Source organism: Balaenoptera physalus, assembly GCF_965194825.1.
Source record: "Balaenoptera physalus genome assembly, chromosome: 10".
NCBI lineage: Eukaryota > Metazoa > Chordata > Mammalia > Artiodactyla > Balaenopteridae > Balaenoptera > Balaenoptera physalus.
The window spans coordinates 76,177,527-76,204,740 of NC_138889.1; the positions used below are offsets into that span (position 1 = coordinate 76,177,527).

The 27,214-nt window shown below is 44.3% G+C and overlaps 1 protein-coding gene across 1 annotated transcript in view; it reads left to right on the forward strand.

Annotated features, from left to right (window-relative positions):
- Window positions 1–225: 225 nt before the first annotated feature.
- The window catches only part of NAV2 (neuron navigator 2), a 761,975-nt gene continuing 734,986 nt past the window's right edge, over window positions 226–27,214 (forward strand). The window contains exon 1 of the mRNA XM_082476565.1: window positions 226–1,688. Coding sequence (XP_082332691.1) covers window positions 1,614–1,688 — 75 coding nt within the window. The 5' untranslated portion in view covers window positions 226–1,613. The remainder of the gene's footprint in view (window positions 1,689–27,214) is intronic.

The window sequence follows — 27,214 nt, forward strand, 5'->3', positions numbered from 1 at the left end:
CTCCTCACAAACCCTTCGCGGCTGAGTCTCTCATCCGCCTTTTAACCTGCTTTGGCACTGAGCCGTGCGGAAGCCTTTTGTGACAGGGGGTGGCTTCGGCCTCATTCCAAAGTAGCCACCGGTCAGGACAGCTGCAAGGGAGGGTCTGAGGGCTTCTGTCTGATGCCCGCTGTGGCCGGATCTGGCCACAGCTCTCCCGGAGGCTGGCGCGGCCTGAATTGTAGAATGGCTAGTGCGTTGATTAGAAACGCTGGCAACAGACTAGTGCCTTTTAGTAAAGAGCTTTTCCCCCTTTTTTCTTTCTTTTCTGGTGGTGCTGGTGCTATGGGAAAAGGCTTTCATAATTATTTATTGGTGCATCTTCTTGGGGATTCTCCCATATGTTCCCACCCCTCGGATCATTCATGGAAGGTGCATCCCGTGCGAAATGTTTTCCTTGGTGCAGAGGTCCCTCCTCTCTCCTCCCTCCCTCCCTGTCCCTCTGAGCTTCTGTGACGTCAGCCCGGAGGTGACTGGGTGCCTTCTCTGCCTGCAGGTTCTGAGGCAGGGAATGCAGGGAATGCAGCTCTATTGCACAGTCGCTTTCCAGCCCTCAGATGATCTAGGCTGCTCTTTTCACTTCCCCAGTGGACCCTGTTGTCTCACCTGCCACATGCTGCTTTCGCAGCTGTAATTGGGGGAAAAATGCTGATGGCTTTTTGCTTCAGAGACCATTGCTCCCCTGTCTTATCATACCTGGGTGCCTTATTCTTTTGATGACGATGCACCCACGTGGGTTCGAGGGAGAGCTCATTTCTGTCTCCGGCGTGCGTATTTGAAGAACAAGGTCCTCTGTGTGTCTCTTCCCAGTGGGAGTGGGGAACCTGTGCGGCCCCCGGGTGCTTGTCCAGGGATGCGCTCCAAACATGGCGAGGCTTGGAGGAAGATCGATGGCTGCTGCTGGGTTTGGGCTCCAGATGGTGGGCAAGGAAGCTCAAGCCTGTCCTCCTCCACACAAGGCAATTCTGACCATTGAACATTTTCCCCTCAGGTATGAGTGTCTTCCTCCGAGGAGGAAGATGACAGCCCAGGAAGGGAGCCACCTCGGTGATGAACACTCGCGGGGACTGTGAGGGGCGGCTTGGCGAGCAGCTTTGTGGTGATTTATGGGAGTCAGAGGCTGCTGGAGAGGGATGTGGATGCTATCAGCTCGGTGGATTAAATGCCCATTTCCATTGTTATTGACGTATAAATTATCAGTGCCAAGGAGACTGTGAGGGGAAGGATTTCTGGGGCAGTGATGTGGCACATGCCCCAGGATATGGACTCGTCTTTGCCCAAATCTGTCCTCTGGGCTCTCAGGAAGCCAGCATTGGAACTGAAATAAAACCCCCAAGTCCCAGCTCTCACGATGCCGGCAGCAGCCACCTTCATTGCTAAAGCAGCCATGGCAAAAGAGGTTCCCGAGTGGATTTTAAGAAGTCGGGAAGACCTTTGAAAAGGTAGTGTGGATTTCCTCAGCTGGCAGGAGCCGTGTCAGGCCACGTGCACGCATCACTTTTGCCTGGGTTCTTTTATTCCTCTGTGGATTTGGAAGCATCGCTGAAGGAGAGAGGGGATCTTATTCCTGGGAAATGGAATCGGCTTCTGAGTCCAGCCAACAGCAGAAGAGAAAACTGGTAACCCACGGACTGGAAGATCAAAAGAGGGTAAGTGAGAACTTTGTTGCCTGGCTTGTGGCGCCAGAATTGCTAAGCACGATTCAGAGCGCCCAGGTGGTCGTCCGCGTTGTTGCTGTCATTGATTATGCTGGTTTGTCTTTCTCTGGATAAGGAGGTGGGATGGTGGCTCTTGATTTGCCAGGTCCTAGTGCTGGACTTGAAGCCTTGACTTGTTGGGCAAGGGGAGAGAGAAAGAAGGGGAAAAAAATCAGAAAGGGAAAGATTTATAAGCCTTAGCTCAGGGAATTAACAAAAAGTGTTGGTGATCTGTAAGTCAAATATGAGCTTATTTGTACTGAAGCCCCCCTTTGGGATTTATACGCTGTTAGCACCGTTTGGAAATGGTACTCTTGACAGCGGTGGTTTCATTTGAGTTATTCACCATGTGGTCTGCTGGCTCTTGTGTTTATGGATCAAAACCATATTCTACTCCACTCTTTGGCCGCATCTGTGAGAATGTCAAAGCCATTTAAAAAGGCCCATTGAGTGTGGGTCATTTGCTGTCATTGGTCTGAAAACTGCAGTCACCCAGGACTTGTGTCTTGCAGTTAAAGTTCAACTTGTCTTCAAAAGCCAAATGCAGTCTAGAGTAGCACTGAGTGGCTGGTTTTCCTGTGTTTCCTCATTCCCAGGGGAATTTCTGGGACCAGGTGTGGCCAGGGTTAAATACAGCACAAGCAGAGTCAGGGTCTATGTTAATCTGAAAATAATTTCTGATGTTTCCTTTGAAATGTTGTGGATGGTTGAAAAACTTCTGGTATTCTCTCCGTGTGGAGTGGAGTATCCCTTCTCTTCATGAGTCTCAAAGATCATCTCTTCCTGGTGTGAAATACCTGTGGAGGTGAAAACTAGCCTTACACCTCTTCCCTATACTTTTCAATGGCTGTGTGTGTGTGTGTGTGTGTGTGTGTGTGAAAAGGATTTAGTATGGGGCTTTGCTCTGACCTTCAAAAAAATAAACATAAATGGAAACAAACCATATTTTAAAAACACAGTTAATTTATTTCTAAAAAAAGTTTCCACTCTTTAAGCTGCACTCACCATAATGTGGGAAGAATGCCCACTATCTTAGACACCTGGATAAGTGAAATTTGTTTTGTGGTCTTTAATTTATCCAGTGTATAACCTGCTAGACCCGTCTGCTCCTATTTCTACAGGAGCTTTCTGAGAGATGGGAGGAAAACTGGTAATTGTTGTGAACAGATCCTAGGACTGACTGCGTTTTACTAAGTATAAGCCAAGTTTGATATCCAGACAATTTAGTGGAGGAACATTTGGGACCTCTGACACTGTAGAGTATTTTAATTGGGCTGGTACACCGAGATAATATGCAATTATGACAGCCTCTCCTTGGTTAGGTATGGATATCTGCATTTCCCATCTGTTCTTGGCTCTGGCTGTGTTGGGTCCACATGTACTATGGAGCCTCTGGAAGTAGAATATAACCCCAAGTGAGGCTCCGCGGCAGCTGGGTTAACATCAATTGGTCATGCTCAGCTGACATTCATTTTAACTTGAACTCTAGCTGTCATGGCGATTATTAAATTTATAATGATATATGTAAGATCCGTTTTAATGACTCTCCATGCTTGAGTGAGCTCTCACTTGTGCTGGCAAAATAAGGCTTAATAGAGTATTACATTTCATCTCCTACTGAATTTTCCAGGCAGTGGTTGAAACTTTGCTGAGGAGGAATTAGATTGCTTTTTCTGATAGGCATTGTGATTATAGTTCCATATTGCTCGAGTACAGTTTTGGGTACTCTTGTAGAAATACCGCCACTGCAACAGCTTCTGTTGGCGGCAGCAGCTTCTGTTGGTGTGTGCATGTGTGTGTTTGTGGGTAAACACACACCCCATTTGTGTCAAGTGTGAAGCTGAACAAGCCTCCCGGCACACAGCCTGGAATGTCTTGTCCCCGGAGCTGAAAGGCGACTCTCCAGTGTTTTGGCTCAGATATCTCGGGTGAGCTGAAAACCCCTCTTCAGGGGGGATTGGCTGAAAATCCAACAAAGGCACAATCAAGGCATCCGTAGGGGAGCTGGGAAATCTCCATCAACATGCTTAAGTTACCACGCGTTCACTGGCACCAGATCCTTGTGGCATTGCTGTCAGTGAGCGTGTGTGTGTGTGTGTGTGTGTGTGTGTGTTATCCAGGGAAGGACAATTGTGGGTAGCTGCGGAGACAAGGCAGACAGAGATTGGCCAGCTTCATTTTGCTATATTTCTTGCTGTCCAGAGCAGCAAAGCCATTTTCTTTAAGGTTTGGTAGGTTTCATGCACCTTGTTGTAACTTGGCCCTTTTTTTGGTTTTCATACAGATAGAGTGCCTTGTTGAGGGCTCCTCTAGGATCTGGCTCTTTGAGGGTATTTGCGTGTGCTTTCTGCGGTGAAGAGTGCCAGAGAGCTGGGTTCAAATTCCAGTTGTGCTGTGTGACTCTGAGAAAGCTACTTAAACTCTCTATTAGATTCTACATTTTCCAAGAGGACAGTAGTATTTAATTATAGGGATACTGTTAAGATTAACTGAAGTAAAGCTGGTACGGACTCTGGTGATTGGTAATTAAAGAAATGTTCTGTATATTCTTGGGACAATTTGCAATGTGAGATTTCTTATTTTCCTTTTGTTCTTAGAGGGCTACATGTGATTTTGTTTTAAATCTTTAAAAAAATACTCAAGGAATACACACTCATTACACATTCAAACATTACAGAAGAATTCAGAGTGCAAATTCCTCTTTTCTCTAGTTTTATCCAGCAGTGACTGCTATTAACAGTTTGATATATAGCATTCCTGACTACTCTTGGTGTGTGTTTCTTAATAAAAGGAAATCTTACTGAACATATTTTTAAGAACCTTGTTTTTCCACTTAATATAGTGTGGACATCTGTCTGAGTCATTACATGCACACCTACCTCATGCCTTTTAATGACTAGAGAGAGTTCCATTATAGAATGTGCCAAAATTTATTTAACTAATCCCTTGTATGTACAGTTAGGATGTTTCCAGGTTTTGGTTTTTGCTCTGTGATTTTTTTTTTTTTTTTGGTATTACAAAATTCCTTTTTTCATCTATTCAGCAAGTATTTATGAAGTACCTTCCATGTGCCAAGTCCTATTCTTGGAGCTGGGTATCAACTAGACAGACATGATCGCTTTCTTCCTGAAGCTTACATTCTAGACCAGCACTTTCCATCCAACTTTCTGCAATGATGGAAATGTTCCATTCATGAACCGCGCACGTCAGTAGCCACTAGTCATATCTGGCCACGGAGCACTTGAAATGTGGCTAATATGACTGAGGACCTCATTTAGTTTAAATTGGGAATTCCCTGGCGGTCCAGTGGTTAGGACTCTGCACTTCCACTACAGCAGGCGTGGGTTCGATCCCTGGTCGGAGAACTAAGATCCCGAATGCTGCACGGTGTGGCCAAAGAAAAAAAGTTTGTTCTCATTTAGTTTAAATTAATTTAAGCTTAAATAGACTAGTTGGCTACAGTGTTGGACAGTGCCTCTCTCGACAGCTACATCATCTATTTGCAGACAATGGCCTACATGCTAAAGAAAATAAATAGGTCTGGGTAGTGTCATGAGTATGGCAAGGGTGAATTTCATACTTATAATTATTTTTAAATTTTCTTTTAATTGAGGTGTGACTTACATTCAGTAAAGTCCATGCTTCTTAAATTTACAGCTTGATGAATTTTTTTTTATCTCTATTACACCTGTGCAGCCACCACACAGATCAAGATATAGACCATTTCTTGACCCCAAGAGGGTGTGTTGTAGCTGGGTATAAGGGATGCCCCCCTAGGGAAGTGCCTTTTGAGTGGAGACCTCAGTGATGAGCAGCAGCTGACCATGGGAAGATCGGATGGCAGGCTTCAGATGTGAACGTGCCCAGACTCACCCCGCAGCAGGGAGGGGTGCCATTCAGAACTCCCCCTTGGGGGACTTATCTTGGTGCCACTTATGGGCAGTAGCTCCCCATGCATCCCTAGCACTTGTCAAATTCAAATTCTGTGCTGACGTCAGGAAAAATCCAGAGAGGCATGGGGCTGCAAATTGCCACGGAGAGAAATTCAGTGAGGTAAGTATTGTTCAGTGCTGTAAGAACCCACTTAACTAGCACAGATGGGAGAAGTAAAGTTTCCCTGACAGACACCTATTGATCAGTCAAGGGAATGACTTTTTTTTTTTAATTAATTAATTAATTAATTAATTTATTTATTTATGGCTGTGTTGGGTCTTCGTTTCTGTGCGAGGGCTTTCTCTAGTTGCGGCAAGTGGGGACCACTCTTATCGCGGTGCGTGGGCCTCTCACTATCGCGGCCTCTCTTGTTGCGGAGTACAGGCTCCAGACGTGCAGGCTCAGCAATTGTGGCTCACGGGCTTAGTCGCTCCGCGGCGTGTGGGATCTTCCCAGACCAGGGCTCGAACCCGTGTACCCTGCATTGGCAGGCAGATTCTCAACCACTGCGCCACCAGGGAAGCCCCGGGAATGACTTTTTGATTGATTTTTTTCTCTACTCCTCCTTAGAAGTTTGTCCTTCACAGACGGAGCTTTCCCACAGAGGATGAACATAAAATAAGAATTGTTCAGGGGTTTTTAAGATACTTGATGACTGAGTGGTGACAAAGATGGCTTAGTTTGAATATTCTCTGGGCTGTCAGCTTCTCAGCATGAAAGACTTCCTGGGGACAGTTTTTTAAAATGACTTTGGAGAGAGTGAAATTGGGCTTTGTGTAATTAAAATTTCCCGGGTTGGCCGAACAGCTCTGGGTTGCCAAATGCTGCCCTACAAAGTGGAAGATATTATCATACTTGCCCTGTCATCCTCTCCCCTTCATTTTTATTACTGGCATCCCTGACTTCCCCGTCACGTGGTTGCAGCTCAGAATAATTTTACCTTCTCCACCACCTGCTAAGTCCTCTACCTTTTCATCCTATCATCAGTCCCACTTGCTCCTGTGCTACATTGTATCTGCAGCTGTCTCTTCTTTCTGGTCTTACTGCCACCACCTTCATTTCAGGTCCAGGAATTCTTGCTTGGCTGGTGGCATAGCCTCCTGGCTGGCTCTCTTGTTTCCATTTCTCCTTTAGACCATCCTCCACTCCTGGCCAGATTACTCTTCTTGGAGTCTTTCTGGAGTGTTGTCATCCTATTCAGTGATTTCCTGCTATGACCTTACCCTCCCCAGCCCCTGGCACTTTATGCTGTGCCCAACTTCTAGGGTGTAATAAGTAGAAGCTCAAATCTCATTGGAGTCTCATAGACCTCAGCTTCACCCCTGGAAGAGTTCTGTAACCTCCCTGAGCTGTTTTTTCAGTGGTATTTATTCATAGCTTGTAAGATGCTTAGCCCTGTGCCTGGAACATGGTAAATAATCAGTGAGTGGGAATTGCTGTGATGATTATAGTCTCCCATTCTCTTTTATCCAAATATTCTCTCGCCAAACTCTCATTTCTGTTTCATGAACAACACTTACGTTTCCCCCACCTCTGAGCCTTTGCTTTTGCACATGCCCGCCTGTCCACCTTGAGACCCCCTCATCCGTCCTCCATGAAGAGTGCATCCTCCTCCTGTTTCTAATACCTTGTTCACATGCAGCTGGGGTAGCAGTTCACGGCATTCTCCTCATGGCCCAGATGTTTTTCTACATGTCACACCCTGTACTAGATTGTTGGCTCATTGAAGAAGGAACTGGTCTTGCCCATCTCTTCATCCCCTGGCACACAGTAGGTACCAGTAAATATTGGTTGAATGAATGAACGTTAGTTGTTGCTTTGAGATTTCTTTTTCCCTGTGGTCCTGAAGCTGAATCTGATCTTCCAAAAGGACTGGTTTAATATGTTGTCCACTCTTAGAGAGAGAAGAGGGAGAAATAGGATTCAAGGAGATGGTTAGGAGTTCGCTGCAGTGATTGAATACATTTGATTCGGGAGACTAGATTGGGTCTGGTGAGTGGAATAGAAAGAAGGGGCCTATTGAAGCGATATTTTGAAGGAAGGAGCAGAAGAATTTGGGTTAGCGACTAGACTAGTCCCTAGACTGACAGAGAGGGATGAATCTAAGATGTTGCCAAGCTTTGGTACGTCGGTGGCTGGAGGGGACTTGCAGCCCTTTGGAGCGACTTGAAGTAATGACACCTTCTAATGCTTCTTACAGCAGAAGTGCTCTTTTGCTTGGTTTGCACGAGTGGAAGCAGAGCAGTTGTTATTTCTTTTCAGGCAAAGAAGGAAAACAAGATGTATTTTAAGGTACTTTTCCCAAGCACACATGACTTAGATTTAGTGAATCTTTCAGAAAGGATTAAGAAATAGGCTAAGGATAGGGAAAGTAACTAACATATTGTACAACTGCTATGTGCAGAGAGTGTACTAGGCACTCATGTTATCTCATTTAGATCTCCCCCAAGCCCTTGATGTAGGTATTACCAACCCATTTTACAGATGCAAAGGAAAGGATTTCTCCAAGTTTCCACAACTTATTTTGTCTGCTAGGCTCCAGCACCTCACTGTAATTTCACCTACCATTAGGATTATATCTCTAAAAATTTTTAACTGGAATTTACTTTAAAAATAGTTTCTTCTAACTTCCTTTTAGTTGTGTACTTGTGTATACATGGACATACACATACACACACGTGCGTGCATACATACTCCATAGCAGGGTTTGCCTGTGTGGCATCTTACAGGTGTTTGTTCATCTGGGAACTATGTCCATATCATTCCTGAAATCAGAGCTCCATGCCACCACCCTCCCCAAGGTTAGTCTCCGGCCATGGTGAGGCTGAGCCGCTGTAGAGGAATTCTCCTCCTAGTGATCTGAGCTCTGAGATGCTGCCAGTGTGGTCAGGGCTCTGGACGAATGGATGCTCACATGTCAGGTAAAAATGCAGCTCCAGCCCCAGCTCCCTGAGCTCTTTCCAGATGAGCTGAGATGCTTGCTCTTCGGCCTGGGCCCATGTGCTGCTGCTGCCCCTTTGTAGCCGGAGGTGGCAGCAGTTACAAGTTGATCAGCCTCCGGACACCTCCCTGCCTGGATGGCCTGCCTGTCTGCCTGGCATGCATGGAGGAGGTGTTAACCAAACGCTCAGGGGATGTACACCGAGGGCCTCCCACAGCACATTTCATATGTCACTGAAGGCTGGAAAAAGACTGTAGCCGGATGCAACTCAATTCAGTAAGTTTTGAGCTTCCGTTCATGTATAGGAGGAGAGAGGCTGGCAAAGGGGCCAGGGCAATGCCCTGCTTTCATTACAGTGTGGAGAATGTGAGACAGCTCAAGATCAGTCTCATTTATGCATTCATTCATCCCACATTTATTTATTGAGTCCCTACTGTATGCCAGCCAGCCACAGCATGAGGCTCTGGGGTCATAATGATGAGCTTAGATACTGTCTCCGGTCTCTTGGCACTTCCATTGCCTTGGAGGAGTCAGTTCAACCAGCAGTGACAGTGACATTACATAAGTGTGTGTCTGGCTTGGAGAGGTTGGCAGGGGTGGGAGGGTGGGCAGAGAGTGCTTCCCTGGAGGAGGAGGAACTTGAGCTCTGCCTATAAGAGGCTGAGTGAAGAGCACACTGGAGGGAGCACTAAATAAGCAGCTCGCAGGGTGGACTGAATTGTGTCCCCCTGCCCCAAATTCATATGCTGAAGTATACCTCAGAATGGGACTGTGTTTGGAGATAGGCCCTTCAAGGAGATAATTCAGGTTAAATGAGGACAAAAGGGTGGGGCCCTAATCTGCTATGACTGGTGTCCTTCTGAGAAGAGGAAGGGATGTGTGCACAGAGGAAAGGCCATGCGAGGCCATAGCGAGAAGGCTGCCATCTGCAAGCCACAAAGAGAAGCCTCGGGAGAAATCATACCTGCTGACACCTGGATTTTGGACTTCAAGCCTCCAGAACCGTGAGAAAATAACTTGCTGTTGTTTAAGCCACCTACTCCACGGTATTTTGCTATGGCGGCCCTAGCAGACTAATACACTGGCACATGGGGAGAGAGAGAGTTGGCTTAAGGCATTTTACCTACAACAACCCAGACTGTAAGCTCCCTGAGGGCAGACGCTAGGTCAATTCCCCAGCATCCAACACACTGCCTGATGTCTGATAGGTCTTTAGGTAATACTTGTTGAGTGAGAAAATCCATGAATGAAAAAGATGAGGACAGAGAATGGAGAAACTGGACAAGCCATATGAACAGTTGGGATTTTGTCCTGTAGGCATTGAGAAACCACTGGGGGTGTCAGAATTAGGGAATGCCCTGAAAGCAGTGCTTGGGAAGATTTCTGGAATAAACCAGGGTGAATAGGAAGGCGTGAGGGTAGCTGTGCAGGTGATAGAGCCTGGAATCAAAGAGACCAGTTAGAAGGCCACAGTAGCCACATAGGCATTCATGATAAGCTTCCATTCCAGGGCTAAGACAAAGGGAAGGCAGAAATGAGCACAGATACAAGGAATAGAATCTGAGGAACAGAAACAGGCCAGCAACTGGATATGGTTGACTCCTATTCCAGGTGGCAAGAATCCCAGGGGTCTCCAAGGTTCAGAGCCTCCCCTCACCATACCTGCTAGAATGGTGTCTGATAGCCCAGTGGCACTTTGGATTATGACTAATGTACCCCGGATGCACCGTGATCTCCTGCACTGGTCATAACAGACTAGTTGACTCTGTCTCCATTTGGTGGATGAGGTAAGTGAAGCATGGACAGGCCAAGTGACGGGCCCAACATCACACAACTTGTTCATAACTAGATGGGGGTGAAGATCCCTAGTCATTATCCTCTAGTTTAGGGTCACTTTCCAGGGAATAAAACTGCCTTCCTCAGTCAGCAGAAATAAATGCTGATGTTTTGTTATTTTAGCTTAATTTTCAATGGGGAAGAAGATGACATTTTTGGGACCCTACTTTAAAGATACTGGAAAAGTTAATTATTTTTGGTCCTAAAGGTGCTAGAAGTTGAACAGTAATTCAGGCACCTCAGAGGTGGCCTCTTCCCATTTATTTGAAAGATACACATAAATTGCATGAGGATAGCTTTGCAGTAAGTTCTAGCTCTGTCCCAGCTGGCTTCCAGGAACCAAATTACTGTGTCCTCAGCACAAAGGAGGGCTGAGATTTAATAAGAAGTAGTAAGCAGTGCCAACCTTCCAGCTGGCTTCCTATGTAGGGCTGGCATATTTGTTAAAGCCTTTTACTTACCTGATCTCTTTAGACTTTAATTTTTTCCATTGGTCTGTATTGTTTCATCATTAATTCCTTCCTTAAACTATATAAAGTATGGTCTTAAACTGGAGGGAGAGAGTGGCAATGTCACTTAGGCTGTTTGGTATTTGTTAAGTACATAACTTTGGGACCTTATTACATTGGATAATTTATCCTTTCTAGCCTCTGTTGCTTCATCTTGAAAATTAGGATGATAATAATAAAACCTTTGGTGAGGATTATGAGATATAATGCACTTGAAGTATTTAATGCAGTAGTTAGCACACAATTAAGTATTAAATGATATCTATTATAATTCTTGTATGTTTCCCTTTCTTTGGTTGGCAAAATTCTCTAAATGGCATATTTTGGGAATAAAATGGGGGGGGTGCGTGGAGAGGGAGATGGGTGCCTGCTGTTCATTTGAGTTTCCATTTCTGGTTAACTGAGGTCATATAAAATTACTTCTAGTTTAAACTTTTGTTTCTGCATGTCTCCCTCAAAGAAAGTCCGCTTTTCTGCTTTAGAAGTAGAGTCAATGAAAACAACCAAGTCTTCCTTTGTGTAGCAATCCTGTAGGAACTTCCTTGACCTCATTGTTCTGCACATTAATTGACAATTTACAGGACTCTGGTATGTACAGATGAGGCTAAACCTTTTGTGTGATTCCAACACTCCCCCACCACAAGTTGCATTTTTTGCGTGAATATGTTTTCTGAATTTCATTTATTACACTTTGTAGCATCCCCTAAAACTGCAGCACTGGGAGAAAAAAATCTGGTTACCTAGAGGTAAGTTCCAATTAATCAAGGTTTTCCAAATCGTGTCCTAGGTTACTTTGCTCCTAAAGCTTAGATCAGATTCCTCCATGCCTGTGGTTTGAATCAAAATAATGACATCTCTGACTCCTATCCTCAGGGCATTAATTTTTAATCTTCCTTCTCTTTGGGATAATTAGAAAGAGAGGGACGGGGTGGGGGGGTTAGGGAGAGAAATGCAAGGAGATGCGGTTGGCAGAGCAGGAGTGGGTGTTTTTATAATGCAGCCTCTTCTGGGAAGAGGGAGCATCTGAAGTCTTGCATCTGCATTCCCAGTTCACTTGAGGAAGCAGAGGCGAGGGTTGGAATTGGGACGGTGGCTAATGGAGCCAGATCGGGGTGGTGTCTGATGTGGGAACTGGAGGTCATTTGGGGAATGAGCCAGAGCTGTGTAACTGTGTGTGTCAGAGAGGAAGGTCGAGAAATACACTTGGGTGTATGTGGGGATTTCTCCCTTGGCTAAGCTGAGTAAGTACAGACAAGGTTACTCACAGCCTTGTCCATTTCCTGTATCCACGCTCCCTTGAACCTCTGGGGGGGTCACAGTGGGACTTGAAGGACAGGAGTCAACGTCTTGATTACAACTAGCAAGATGCATTTTAAATGTGTCTTCCAGTGATTCTAACACACACTGAGGTTTGAGAATTACTTTCACGATGGATTAAAACCTGTGACCACCTCCATCAGCACCAAAATCAGGGCTTTGCATGAATGGGTTGGAGGAAAATTTTTTTTAATTGCAAAGAGTTTCACTTAAGTTCCCTTAGGAAAAAATGAAGTTTGTTGTTTGTTAATGGAAAGGACACATGTGCTTAGGAACCCAGAGAAATGTCAAGAACCAGGCTTCAGGAAGGGCAGGAAATAAGGCAACTCCAGGTCCCAGCCATTTGTTCCTCCTTGGCTATTGTGTCCCTTCTCTGCTTCTCTCAGTGCATCTCTTCCTTTCTCTTCTTCCCAGCACTCGTCCTCTGCTGCTATTCATAGTTTCTTCCTCTTCCCTTTTAACGTCAAGGCTGACCCTCATCACCTCCACCTGCCATCACAACTTAGCTCTTTCAATATTACTGTCCACTGAGAACTTCCCTTTGTGTTGCTTAGTTCAGAGTCGTGCTATGCTCAGATTGGCTCATCTCATCTTGTCCAGCTTAGAAGCAAGTCCAGAGAGTTAGATCAGCCACTAGATTGGCCACTCATGAGTTGTGGGTCTGTTCCTGGGCCTGTCAACTGTGGCTTCAGTGGGGGTGGGTCACATGGTACATGGCAGCCTTTGAGAATAGATTATCCCAGGAGGAGGCATGTGTAGGCAGGCAATGACTGACATCTCTACGTTATTAGATAGAATTTGATGGAAAGAGGAGACTAGAGAGGAGGAGGCACTCTTTGGGTTGGATGGTCAGGGGAGTGATGGAATCATCTGTTGAATGTCTGTCTTTGTCACTGGATTGTCCCTGCCTTCGTAAAGCTCACAGTTCAATGGAGCAACTAGGTATTAAGTGAATATTGAAACAAATATCCACTTAGGTTCCACTGATTGATAAATGAAATATACCAGGGAAGATGGGGCTTTCACCAATGGAAAACAGGGGCTTCCCTGGTGGTGCAGTGGTTGGGAGCCTGCCTGCCAATGCAGGGGACACAGGTTCGATCCCTGGTTCAGGAGGATCCCACATGCTGGAGCAGCTGAGCCCGTGCACCACAACTTCTGAGCCTGTGCTCTAGAGCCCGCGAGCCACAACTACTGAGCCCACGTGCCACAACTACTGAAGCCTGCGCACCTAGAGCCCGTGCTCCACAACAAGGGAAGCCACCCCAATGAGAAGCCTGTGCACCGCAACGAAGAGTAGCCCCCGCTCGCCGCAGCTAGAGAAAGCCCGCGTGCAGCAATGAAGACCCAACGCAGCCATAAACAAACAAACAAACAAATAAATAAAAGTTTGTTAAAAACAAAACAATGGAAAGCAGGAAGCCAAATGGTAAGGTGGGAAGAACTTCAGCAATTTGAACAATTTGGGTTTCAATCTGTGCCTCAGAATGTATTGGGTCTTTTGATCTTGGAAGAAGTTTTTTAATGTCTCTGAATTTCACTTCCTCATCTATAAAATGTGGATACTAATAGTTTCTACCTCGTGGGGTTATATTAAAAGAAATAATGTATGTAAAGTACTTAGCACAGCACCTGGTATGTTGCATTGGTACTGATCAAAACTGAACTTTCCTTTACCAGTCTCTGAGCTCATATTAAGCCATGAGAAACTGCACTTTGTTATTGAGGTGTTAGTGGGTTTACTTTGGGACTAACATCTCTTGTCTATAGAAGAGTGAGGAAAAGTCACACTAACAAGAGGACTTGAGTTACAATCCCAGTTCATCACCTGGCGTGACAGCTACGACTGGGCGAGTCCTGTCTTTCCTTGGGCCTCAGCTCCTGCTGGACTTGTATGAAGTTCTTTGATTCCTTGGTCTGGCCGTTGCTAGTATTTGGCATGTGGGTAGCTTTAGGAGGGAATCTGGTTGGAAGGCCGGGCAAAGTTCCCAGCTGTAAAACATCTTCGTCCCTGGCTGCCTTCCATCATCCAGAGGCCGCTGCATCAAGCCCAGGGAGCCAACTCGCTCTGCCGATTGAGATCAAGGGTACTTGGAAACAGGAGCCCTGGATGCGTGCGCTCTCTTCTCTTATGGCCATCAATCACTGGCAGGGCCCCGGCTAGGACTGAAGAGGGAAACAGCAAATAAGCAGTTTGCATTACTAGAACAACATGAAGCCCTTTGCCTCCGGTAATTGAAAAAAATCTAATTTCTGCCAGTGTCCCTGGAGCATCTTCCTACTTGGATTCCTGTGGAGTCTCCAAATTTTATTATCAACACAACTGAGGAGGGAGAAGGGAGTGAAGTTCACTGCTGGAGTGAAGTTGTGAGGAGAATCCCTGGGCCCCCAGAATGGTGCCCAGAGATCCTAGATCTCAGATAGATTAAGGAGGATGAGGTAGAGGTGATGGGGAAAGACATGAGTGAGGGCAGTGCAGATGCCTAGAGTGGGGGTTGCCTGGAGGGTGGAGATGGACTGGCGATTGCTGAGGTCCAGTGGTGCAGGGATTTTAGTACTTTGTCATCTTAGGTAGCGCTGTTGTTCCCACTTCAGGCTCGGAGAAGTTAGTAACTTTCCCATGGTTCCAACAGCTGGAAGCAGTAGCCCTGGGTCTGGAAGCCAGCTCTGCATGACTCCAAACCCTATGCCCTTTTTCATCAGATGCCCTTATAGACACTAATATACTGCTGCCCTGACTTCTGCCATATTATTAATACTCCATATCTGTTTTTAAATTGACTCACTTAAAAAAAATTAGCCTTATCACAGGATAGTATCAGTGAAATCCCAGGTTTGATGTGCTACTTATTTTTCTTTCTAATACTCATTAAAATGAAATCATGGGTATGAAGTTTTTAAAGTTTATTGATGTACTACTTAAAATAACATATACCACCACGGGTACACAGACCTCAGTTTGGAAACACTCCCTGTACGTCATTAGCAATATGACAGCAACAATAATAATATCGACTGATTACTGAACACTCACCATGTGCCAAGTTCTGTGCAAAGCATCACAGTGGGTAGAACATGGGATCAGTAGTCAGACCTGGGTTTAAAACTGAAATCTGCCACTTCCTTTGATGTTTGACCTTCAGCAAATTAGTTATCTTCTCTGTGCCTCAGTTTCCTCATCTATAAATGGGGATAATAATAATATCTCTCTTCTAGAGTTGTTTTGAACATTAAACAAGTTAAAATAATACTTAGAAAAGTGCCTTGCACATATTAAGTGCTATGTTAAGTATTAGCTATTATTCATTCATTCATTCATTTGACAAATAATTAATGTTTGAGCATGTTCTGTATACCAGACACCATTCTATAATCTTCACAAAAATCTGATCGTGGATATTATCCACATTTTACAGATGAGAAGACTTAGGTTGAGCAGCTTCCCCCAAGGTCCCTAGCCTAAAACATGATGAAATTGAAAATCAAATCCAGGTATGTCTGAAGCTCTACTGCTATGATTTTTACAGAACACTTCTGATACAAAATGTGTGTGTGTGTGGTGTGTGTTTTTCCACAAAGACCAGCTTTGACACCAGCTGGGTGTCCTACAACTCAATTCAATTTATTTCTCACGCTATCTACCTGGAGTGAGTGTCAGATCCCTCAAGTTAAGGGCTCAGTCCCACAAGCCTGCACCTGGTTCAGATGCTAATTGTTAAGTCCAGACCTCCTGTACTTTTTTTAAAAAATGTTTTATTTATTTATTTTTAAAATTTTTGAATTTTATTTTATTTATTTTTAAATTTTTTTAGAAATTTCATGTAATGTCTGAAACATTTATATTAACATATTTCCATACAAATAACCCAAAGAAAGTTTAGTATTAGTTGTTTTTTGTTTGTTTTTTTATACTGCAGGTTCTTATTAGTAATCAATTTTATACACATCAGTGTATACATGTCAATCCCAATTGCCCAGTTCAACACACCACCATCCCCACCCCACCGCGGTTTTCCCCCCTTGGTGTCCATACATTTGTTCTCTACATCTGTGTCTCAACTTCTGCCCTGCAAACCGGTTCATCTGTACCATTTTTCTAGGTTCCACATACATACGTTAATATACGATATTTGTTTTTCTCTTTCTGACTTACTTCACTCTGTATGACAGTCTCTAGATCCATCCACGTCTCAACAAATGACTCAATTTTGTTCTTTTTTATGGCTGAGTAATATTCCATTGTATACATGTACCACATCTTCTTTATCCATTCGTCTGTCGATGGGCATTTAGAATGCTTCCATGACCTGGCTATTGTAAATAGTGCTGCAATGAACATTGGGGTGACTGTGTCTTTTTTTTTTTTTTAAACCAGAATTTTATAGCAGCATTATTATTTTTTTTAAATTAATTAATTAATTAATTTTATTTTATTTTTTGGCTGTGTTGGGTCTTCGTTTCTGTGCGAGGGCTTTCTCCAGTTGCAGCGAGCGGGGGCCACTCTTCATCGCGGTGCGTGGGCCTCTCACTGTCGCGGCCTCTCTTGTTGCGGAGCACAGGCTCCAGACGCACAGGCTCAGTAGTTGTGGCTCACGGACTTAGTTGCTCCGCGGCATGTGGGATCTTCCCAGACCAGGGCTCGAACCCGTGTCCCCTGCATTGGCAGGCAGATTCTTAACCACTGCACCACCAGGGAAGCCCGCATGTGTCTTTTTGAATTATGGTTTTCTCTGGGTATCTGCCCAGTAGTGGGATTGCTGGATCATATGGTAATTTTATTTTTAGTTTTTTAAGGAACCTCCATACTGTTCTCCATAGTGGCTGTATCAATTTACATTCCCACCAACAGTGCAAGAGGGTTCCGTTTTCTGCACACCCTCTCCAGCATTTGTTCTTTGTAGATTTTCTGATGATGCCCATTCTAACTGGTGTGAGGTGGTACCTCACTGTAGTTTTGATTTGCATTTCTCTAATAATTAGTGATGTTGAGCAGCTTTGCATGTGCTTCTTGGCCATCTGTATATCTTCTTTGGAGAAATGTCTATTTAGGTCTTCTACCCATTTTTGGATTGGGTTGTTTGTTTTCTTAATATTGAGCTGCATGAGCTGTTTATATATTTTGCAGATAAATCCTTTGTCCGTTGATTCGTTTGCAAATATTCTCCCATTCTGAGGGTTGTCTTTTCGTCTTGTTTATGGTTTCCTTTGCTGTGCAAAAGCTTTTAAGTTTCATTAGGTCTCATTTGTTTATTTTTGTTTTTATTTCCATTACTCTAGGAGGTGGATCAAAAAAGATCTTGCTGTGATTTATGTCAAAGATTGTTCTTCCTTTTATAGTGTCCAGTCTTACATTTAGGTTTTGAATCCGTTTTGAGTTTATTTCTGTGTGTGGTGTTAGGGAGTGTACTAATTTCATTCTTTTACATGTAGCTGTCCAGTTTTCCCAGCACCACTTATGGAAGAGACTGTCTTTTCTCCATTGTATATCCTTGCCTCCTTTGTCATAGATTAGTTGACCATTGGTGTGTGGGTTTATCTCTGGGTTTTCTATCTTGTTCCATTGATCTGTTTCTGTTTTTGTGCCAGTACCCTATTGTCTTGATTACTGTAGCTTTGTAGTATAGTCTGAAGTCAGGGAGTCTGATTCATCCAGCTCCGTTTCTTTCCCTCAAGACTGCTTTGGCTATTCGAGGTCTTTTGTGTCTCCATACAAATTTTAAGATTTTTTTGTTCTAGTTCTGTAAAAAATGCCATTGGTAATTTGATAGGGATTGCATTGAATCTGTAGATTGCTTTGGGTAGTATAGTCATTTTCACAATATTGATTCTTCCAATCCAAGAACATGGTATATCTCTCCATCTGTTGGTATCATCTTTAATTTCTTTCATCAGTGTCTTATAGTTTTCTGCATACAGGTCTTTTGTCTCCCTAGGTAGGTTTATTCCTAGGTGTTTTATTCTTTTTGTTGCAATGGTAAATGGGAGTGTTTCCTTAATTTCTCTTTCAGATTTTTCATCACTAGTGTATGGGAAAGCAAAAGATTTCTGTGCATTAATTTTGTATCCTGCAACTTGACCAAATTCATTGATTAGCTCTAGTAGTTTTCTGGTGGCATCTTTAGGATTCTCTGTGTATAGTATCATGTCATCTGCAAACAGTGACAGTTTTACTTCTTCTTTTCCAATTTGTATTCCTTTTATTTCTTTTTCTTCTCTGATTGCCGTGGCTAGGACTTCCAAAACTATTTTGAATAATAGTGGTGAGAGTGGACATCCTTGTCTTGTTCCTGACCTTAGAGGAAATGCTTTCAGTTTTTCACCATTGAGAATGATGTTGGCTGTGGGTTTGTTGTATATGGCCTTTATTATGTGGAGGTAGGTTCCCTCTATGCCCACTTTCTGGAGAGTTTTTATCATAAATGGGTGTTGAATTTTGTCAAAAGCTTTTTCTGCATCTATTGAGATGATCATATGGTTTTTCTCCTTCAATTTGTTAATATGGTGTATCACATTGATTGATTTGCTGTATATTGAAGAATCCTTGCATCCCTGGGATAAATCCCACTTGATCATGGTGTATGATCCTTTTAATGTGTTGTTGGATTCTGTTTGCTAGTATTTTGTTGAGGATTTTTGCATCTATACTCATCAGTGATATCGGTCTGTAATTTTCTTTTTTTGTAGGATCTTTGTCTGGTTTTGGTATCAGGGTGATGGTGGCCTCATAGAATGAGTTTGGGAGTGTTCCTTCCTCTGCAATATTTTGGAAGAGTTTGAGAAGGATGGGTGTTAGCTCTTCTCCAAATGTTTGATAGAATTTACCTGTGAAGCCATCTGGTCCTGGACTTTTGTTTGTTGGAAGATTTTTAATCACAGTTTCAATTTCATTACTTGTGATTGGTCTGTTCATATTTTCTATTTCTTCCTGGTTCAGTCTTGGAAAGTTATACCTTTCTAAGAATTTGTCCATTTCTTCCAGGTTGTCCATTTTATTGGCATAGAGTTGCTTGTAGTAGTCTCTAAGGATGCTTTGTATTTCTGCAGTGTCTGTTGTAACTTCTCCTTTTTCATTTCTAATTTTATTGATTTGAGTCCTCTCCCTCTTTTTCTTGATGAGTCTGGCTAATGGTTTATCAATATTGTTTATCTTCTCAAAGAACCAGCTTTTAGTTTTATTGATTTTGCTATTGTTTTCTTTGTTTCTATTTCATTTATTTCCGCTCTGATCTTTATGATTTCTTTCCTTCTGCTAACTTTGGGTTTTGTTTGTTCTTCTTTCTCTAGTTCCTTCGGGTGTAAGGTTACATTTTTTATTTGAGATTTTTCTTGTTTCTTGAGGTAGGCTTGTATAGTAATAAACTTCACTCTTAGAACTGCTTTTGCTGCATTGCATAGGTTTTGGATCGTCGTGTTTTCATTGTCATTTGTCTCTAGGTATTTTTTGATTTCCTCTTTGATATCTTCAGTGATCTCTTGGTCATTTAGTAACATATTGTTTAGCCTCCATGTGTTTGTGTTTTTTACGTTTTTTCCCCTGTAATTCATTTCTAATCTCATAGTGTTGTGGTCAGAAAAGATGCCTGATATGATTTCAATTTTCTTAAATTTACTGAGGCTTGATTTGTGACCCAAGATGTGATCTATCCTGGAGAATGTTTCATGCGCACTTGAGAAGAAAGTGTAATCTGCTGTTTTTGGATGGAATGTCCTATAAATATCAATTAAATCTATCTGGTCGATTGTGTCATTTAAAGCTTCTGTTTCCTTATTTATTTTCATTTTGGATGATCTGTCCATTGGTGTAAGTGAGGCGTTAAAGTCCCCCAGTATTATTGTGTTACTGTCGATTTCCTCTTTTTTTTTTTTTTTCGTTATAAAGGAAGGCTGCCTTGGTCTCTCAGGATTTCCTCTTTTATAGCTGTCAACAGTTGCCTTATGTATTGAGGTGCTCCTATGTTGGGCGCATATATATTTATAATTGTTATATCTTCTTCTTGGATTGATCCCTGGATCATTATGTAGTGTCCTTCCTTGTCTCTTGTAACATTCTTTATTTTAAAGTCTATTTTATCTGATATGAGTATTGCTACTCCAGCTTTCTTTTGATTTCCATTTGCATGGAATATCTTTTTCCATACCCTCGCTTTCAGTCTGTATGTGTCCCTAGGTCTGAAGTGGGACTCTTGTAGACAGCATATATATGGGTCTTGTTTTTGTATCCATTCAGCAAGCCTGTGTCTTTTGGTTGGAGCATTTAATCCATTCACGTTTAAGGTAATTATCGATATGTATGTTCCTATGACCATTTTCTTTATTGTTTTGGGTTTGTTTTTGTAGGTCCTTTTCTTCTCTTGTGTTTCCCAGTTAGAGAAGTTCCTTTAGCATTTGTTGTAGAGCTGGTTTGGTGGTGCTGAATTCTCTTAGCTTTTGCTTGTCTGTAAAGCTTTTGATTTCTCCATCGAATCTGAATGAGATCCTTGCTGGGTAGAGTAATCTTTGTTGTAGGTTTTTCCCTTTCATCATTTTAAGTATAACATGCCACTCCCTTCTGGCTTGTAGAGTTTCTGCTGAGAAATCATCTGTTAACCTTATGGGAGTTCCCTTGTATTTTATTTGTCGTTTTTCCCTTGCTGCTTTCAGTAATTTTTCTTTGTCTTTAATTTTTGCCAATTTGATTACTATGTGTCTCGGCGTGTTTCTCCTTGGGTTTATCCTGTATGGGACTCTCTGCGCTTCCTGGACTTGGGTGGCTATTTCCTTTCCCATGTTAGGGAAGTTTTCGACTATAGTCTCTTCATATATTTTCTCTGGTCCTTTCTCTGTCTCTTCTCCTTCTGGGACCTCTATAATGTGAATGTTGTTGCATTTAATGTTGTTCCAGAAGTTTCTTAGGCTGTCTTCATTTCTTTTCATTTTTTTCTTTATTTTGTTCTGCAGCAGTGAATTCCACCATTTTGTCTTCCAGGTCACTTATCTGTTCTTCTGCCTCAATTATTCTGCTATTGATTCCTTCTAGTGTGGTTTTCATTTCAGTTATTGTATTGTTCATCTCTGTTTGTTTGTTCTTTAATTCTTCTAGGTCTTTGTTAAACATTTCTTGCATCTTCTCGATCTTTGCCTCCATTCTTTTTCCGAGGTCCTGGATCATCTTCACTATCATTCTGAATTCTTTTTCTGGAAGGTTGCCTGTCTCCACTTCATTTAGTTGTTTTTCTGGGGTTTTATCTTGTTCCTTCATCTGGTACTTAGCGCTCTGCCGTTTCATCTTGTCTATCCTTCTGTGAATGTGGTTTTTGTTCCACAGGCTGCAGGATTGTACTTCTTGCTTCTGCTCTCTGCCCTCTGGTGGATGTGGCTATCTAAGAGGCTTGTGCAAGTTTCCTGATGGGAGGGACTGGTGGTGGGTAGAGCTGGGTGTTGCTCTGGTGGGCAGAGCTCAGTAAAACTTAAATCCCTGGGGCTTCTCTGGTGGCGCAGTGGTTAGGAATCCGCCTGCCAATGCAGGGACATGGGTTCGAATCCTGGTCCAGGAGGATCCCACATGCCGCGGAGCAACTGGGCCCGTGCGCCACAACTACTGAGCCTGCGCTCTGGAGCCTGTGTGCCACAACTACTGAAGCCTGCGCTTGGAGCCTGAGCTCTGCAACAAGAGAAGCCACTACAATGAGAAGCCCACGCACTGCATCGAAGAGTAGCCCCCGCTCGACACAGCTAAAGAAAGCCTGTGTGCAGCAACAAAGACCTAATGCAGCGGAAAAAAATTTTTAAAAAAACAAAAAAAAGAAACAAATAAAACCTTTAATCCGCTTGACTGCTCATGGGTGGGGCTGGGTTCCCTCCCTGTTGGTTGTTTGGCCTGAGGCAACCCAACACTGGAGCCTACCCGGGCTCTTTGGTGGGGCTAATGACAGACTCTGGGAGGGCTTACGCCAAGGAGTACTTCCCGGAACTTCTGCTGCCAGTGTCCTTGTCCCCACAGTGAGCCACAGCCACCCCCCGCCTCTGCAGGAGACCCTCCAACACTAGCAGGTTTGTCTGGTTCAGTCTCTCCTGGGGTCACTGCTCCTTCCCCTGGGTCCCGATGCACACACTACTTTGTGTGTGCCCTCCAAGAGTGGAGTCTCTGTTTCCCCCAGTCCTGTCGAAGTCCTGCAATCAAATTCCACTAGCCTTCAAAGTCTGATTCTCTAGGAATTCCTCCTCCTGTTGCCAGACTCTCAGGTTGGGAAGCCTGACGTGGGGCTCAGAATCTTCCCTCCACTGGGTGGACTTCTGTGGTATAAGTGTTCTCCAGTCTGTGAGTCACCCACCCAGCAGTTACTGGATTTGATTTTACTGTGATTTCACCCCTCCTACCGTCTCATTGTGCCTTCTCCTTTGTCTTTGGATGTGGGGTATCTTTTTTGGTGAGTTCCAGTGTCCTCCTGTTGATGATTGTCCAGCAGCTAGTTGTGATTCTGGTGTTCTCGCAAAAGGGAGTGAGAGCGCGTCCTTCTACTCCGCCATCTTGGTTCAGGGCCAGATCTCCTGTACTTCTGACTCACCATCTATAAATCGTAGGTTCCCACTCCCCGCTCCTCAGGGTTTGCTAGAATGGCTCACAAAACTTAGGAAAAGAGTTTACTTACTATTGCCAGTTTACTATAAAGGATACAACAACCAAATGGAAGAGGTACATGTGGCAAGGTGTGTGGGGAAAGGGGCATGGAGCATCACGCCCTCTCTAGGCATGCCACCGTCCCGGTACCTCAGTGTGTCCACCAATTCTGAATCTCCTTGAACCCCTTAATTTAGGTTTTTAAACGGAAGATCCATTACGTAAGCAAGATTGATTAGATCATTGACCATTGGTGATTAACTCAATTTCCAGCCCCTCTCCCCTCGCTGGAGGTCAGGGGGTGAGGGCACTGGGGCTGAAAGTTCCAATCCTCTAATTACGGTTGGTTCCTCTGGCAACCAGCCCCCATCCTGAAGCCCCCATCAAGAGTCATCTCATTAGCATAAACTCAGGAAAAACAAAAGACCACGCTCTCCTCTCAGCCCTATCACTCAGGAAATTCCAAGGATTTTAGAAGCTCTGTGCGAGGAACTGGGGATGAAGACTAAATATGTATTTCTTAATCTATCACAGTATCATAGAAGCCATAGCTGGTTCTCTTAGCTACTCTGCCGTTACTGCCTCCGCATGAAAGGAAGCCCCGCTTCCTGACAGAGGGATGCCTCCCATTTATTTCTCAGACATGTGGTCAGACTTTATCCTCTTGGGCCAACTGAACCTCCTTGCCCAGTTTTCAGAAAGCAGCCAGTGTTGCCCTGTCTGTCCATGTTCCAACTTTGATTCTAGTGATGTGGGATGAGTCTTCAGCTCCCATTAGCCTGTTGTGGCATCTTTGTGTCCCCCACAGTGTCCATCCAGAGGCCCAGAGATCCTGCACACAGTGGGCAGTCAACACGTATTAGAATGTGGGACTGCAGCAGGGCACAGTGACCTGGAACAGACAGATGCCACCGTAGCAGCACCAGCAACAGAATTCGTACACAGGCATCTTGTTTTGCAAGGTGCAGCAGTTAAGGATCTGTTTCCCATCATATAACATAATAGTGGTTTGCTTTACAGATGTCTTCATGGAGTTCTTTTCCTTAGAGAACTTTAGAAAATTGTGATTGCTTGTTACTTTTCGTGAATATGTTCACTATGCAAAGGTAGGTTTACTCACACAATGTTTTGACTGTTGTTGTTTTCTACCTTTCATAAGAAGATCTCTGGGCCAAATTTTATCATTAAGGGCAAGTGAGCTTCCTTTTGAGAGCATCTCTGCCTCTTTGGGAAAGGATGAACTAGAAACAATGATCCCCTCTGCTGTATTTTTTCAGGTGTGTTTAGAGCCCAAGTTGCATGGATACAGATGAGAGTACGTGGAGACAGTCACTTGCATCTGGGCCATTTCAAGCAGGATTGGCTGTCCTTGTGGAAACTGGCGGTGTCTGTCCATCTTCACCTTATTCTCCCCTTTCCTCCAACCAGCCAGCCCTAGCCACTCTTCAAGATTGATTCTCCTGTTTCTATTCACTTGAAACCTTCCCTATCTCTTCTCTCTTGTTCCTTCTTCTCTGATTCTTTTTAACTCTCTTTCTTTGTTTCCTACCTGATACAGTATTTCATTGAATCACATATGAGTTAAGAGCATGTGTTGTGGAGTCAAAGGATGAAACTCTCAGCTCTGTGACTTTCAGAAAGTCCCTTCCTCTCTCTGTGCCTCAGCTCCCTTCTTTGTTCAAAGGAGAAAACAATAGCTGCTCTATCCTGGTCATCTTATGGAGGATCAAATGAGACAATACAAGTACCTCGCAGGTACCCAGTAGATGGTAACTGTTCTGTAAATACCGACTGGGAACAGTGATAGTGGCGACAGTGGTGCTGTGTTCCTGGTTAGAGTGTAAGATGCTAGAGGGCAGAGACCGAGTCTCATGTTTGTTTTTTATCCTCCAGAGTTGATCATGGTGCTAAAGTCATAGAAGCGCTCTATAAATACTGGGGGGATATAAGGAGGTTTCAGATTTCATGCTTTCTCCTCTGTCTGCTTTATTAGAATTACATTTAAGTAAAATTAGTGTTTGGCTTGTCCTTAGACCCATTTTATTAGAGTGCATGTGTCAGCGATTAAATATAGGGTTTATTCATAAGTGTTTATTTTCCTGGAGTGTAAACACCCCAGCCAAACCGTGTGCTTTTAAGACTCCTGCCCTTGGCCAATTCATACAGCGCAGAGAGTAAGCCCAAAGGGAGAGCCACCCTTGCTCTTTTAGTGTGAAGTGAAAGCAGGTCTGATTCTAGAAGCAGCCAGAGAGGAAGCATTAGGCAGAGCTCTGAGAATAGGAAGTCCTGTGGGAGATGTCGATAACCAAAATTATCTCTCATTTCAGCAGCCGCTAAAAAGAGCCCCACCTGGCCCCTTCCCCTGGGGGGTGACCTCTCCCCTGTGCTGGCAGGATAAGCCAGGCGGGGGCAGGAGGGGGCACTCATCAAGAGTCAGGTTACCAGTGGGCATGACGTCAGGGTGGCTCCTAAGAGCCCGTGCTGGCCTCGTGGAGAGGCAGCAGCTGTGCCCAACGCACCCTCCGCGGAGCCCATCTAAGCCTGAAGCTCCGTGTGGATGGAGGGAGGGCGGGAGGGCTGTAGGCGGCCCCCATCACTTGGAGGGCAGCCAGGGCTGCTCTGGCTGCTCAGTCCTCCTGGCAGGGTCGCCCTTCTGCAGCTTTCCCTGCAAGGTCGGTTTGCAGAGGAAGGGAATCAGGAGCCCCTAGGCGGGCAAGAATACAGGTGTTTGAGTTGATGGAAAGTTTCAGGTCCCTAGGATGGGCCTGCCAGAGCTGCCAGTAGTGGATGGGAAGCAGAGGGCTGTCCTGGAAAGAGCTGGATTTGGAATCAGCCCCCGGATGAAATCCTGGATCCAGCCCTTATGATGGGACCATATGCAAATCCTTTCTCCTTTCTAATCATCAGCTCATCAACTGTAAAGTGGGGAGAATAATACTCTTCAGGGATGTTTTCCTCCCTTTGGAGAAGAGAGTGTTGAGACTGGTGCATAGTGAGAACTTAATGCCTGGCAGCTCTTTGCTACCCGCCTCCCCTATGTCACCACTCTTGAATGTTAGACAACTAGCTAGACTCTAACAGCTGAGTTTAGTAGCTGCTAGACCATTCCAACAATGACTTGGGTTAGCTCTTCACTTTTTGTGCAGATGGGGCCGCATCTAGAGCAGGTTTCTTAGGTCTGGGTAGATTCTCCCTTTGATACCTGCGTCTTTAAATCCAGAGTCATCATTGTGCAGACAAGGAAACTGAGGCCCAGAACGATCACACCCAGAGTGGTAGAACCAGGCCCAGGTCCGCAATCTAGGTTGTACAGCACCATCTGTAATTTCCTGATCCCTCAGGATCTTCTCACAGCCTCTGAGCATTTGCATGTGCTGTTCCCTCTGCCAAGTACAACCGCTGCACTGACTGTGCTGAACTGTTTGTCCTTGAAGATTCAGATCAAGAGTCACCTCCTCTAAGAAGCCTTCCCCAATCACCACCTCCTAGCTGGTATGGGGACCCCGCCTCTGTGCTTTCAGAGCCAGTGGAGCTGACCTCTGTGGTGGACTTCTCATACTGCATTGTGGACAGCTGTTCCCCCGCCTGTCTCCCCTACTCGACAATGAGCTTTTCAAGGATTTAGGCCAAGTCTTATTCATTTTTGTATTTCTGCTGTCATGCCTGGCACACTGTAGGTGCTCCAGGACCTCTTCATGCAATGAAAGAATGAGTGAATGAATAGATAGCAAGGAGATAGGGTCATGCTCATGGCAGTAGTTTCTCCAGAAAGGTTCCCACTGGCTCTTTTAAACAAGATGGCAGACCTCCAGCCCTTCTGCTTATAGAGACTTCTCTGGGATGGTGTCCCTCCCAGTGACCCAGAGTGCAGCCACCCATTACCTGAGCTGTATGTCCATCCTTGTGGGTCCCAAGGACCAGAAACTCCCAAAGTGAGGCCCAGAGAAGCTGCTATTTAGGGTCTTTGTTTCCGACAGCCCCTGCCTCTATTTTATGGCTCTGTCCTTGGCTGCCATCCTTACAGGGGCTGAGTTCCCAGAAGATGTCTTAATGGAGACATCACTATATTGCCCTCCAGAGCTTAGTGTAAACAACCCTGGTGTGCATTCATTCATTCATTCATTCTCTCATGCATTCATTCAGTGCCTTCCTCCTTCCATTAGGGCACATAATCACAAAGTGACTGTATATGACTTTATCACTCACCCGGCTCCGATGTCACTCAGAGCAGGCAATTAGATTTTTCCCAAAGGCCAGATTTGGGGATCAGGAGGGCAGGCTGATGGAGCATTGACAAGTACTCTGATGTCAGCTTTAAAATATGCAGTAGAATCCTGAGGTAATA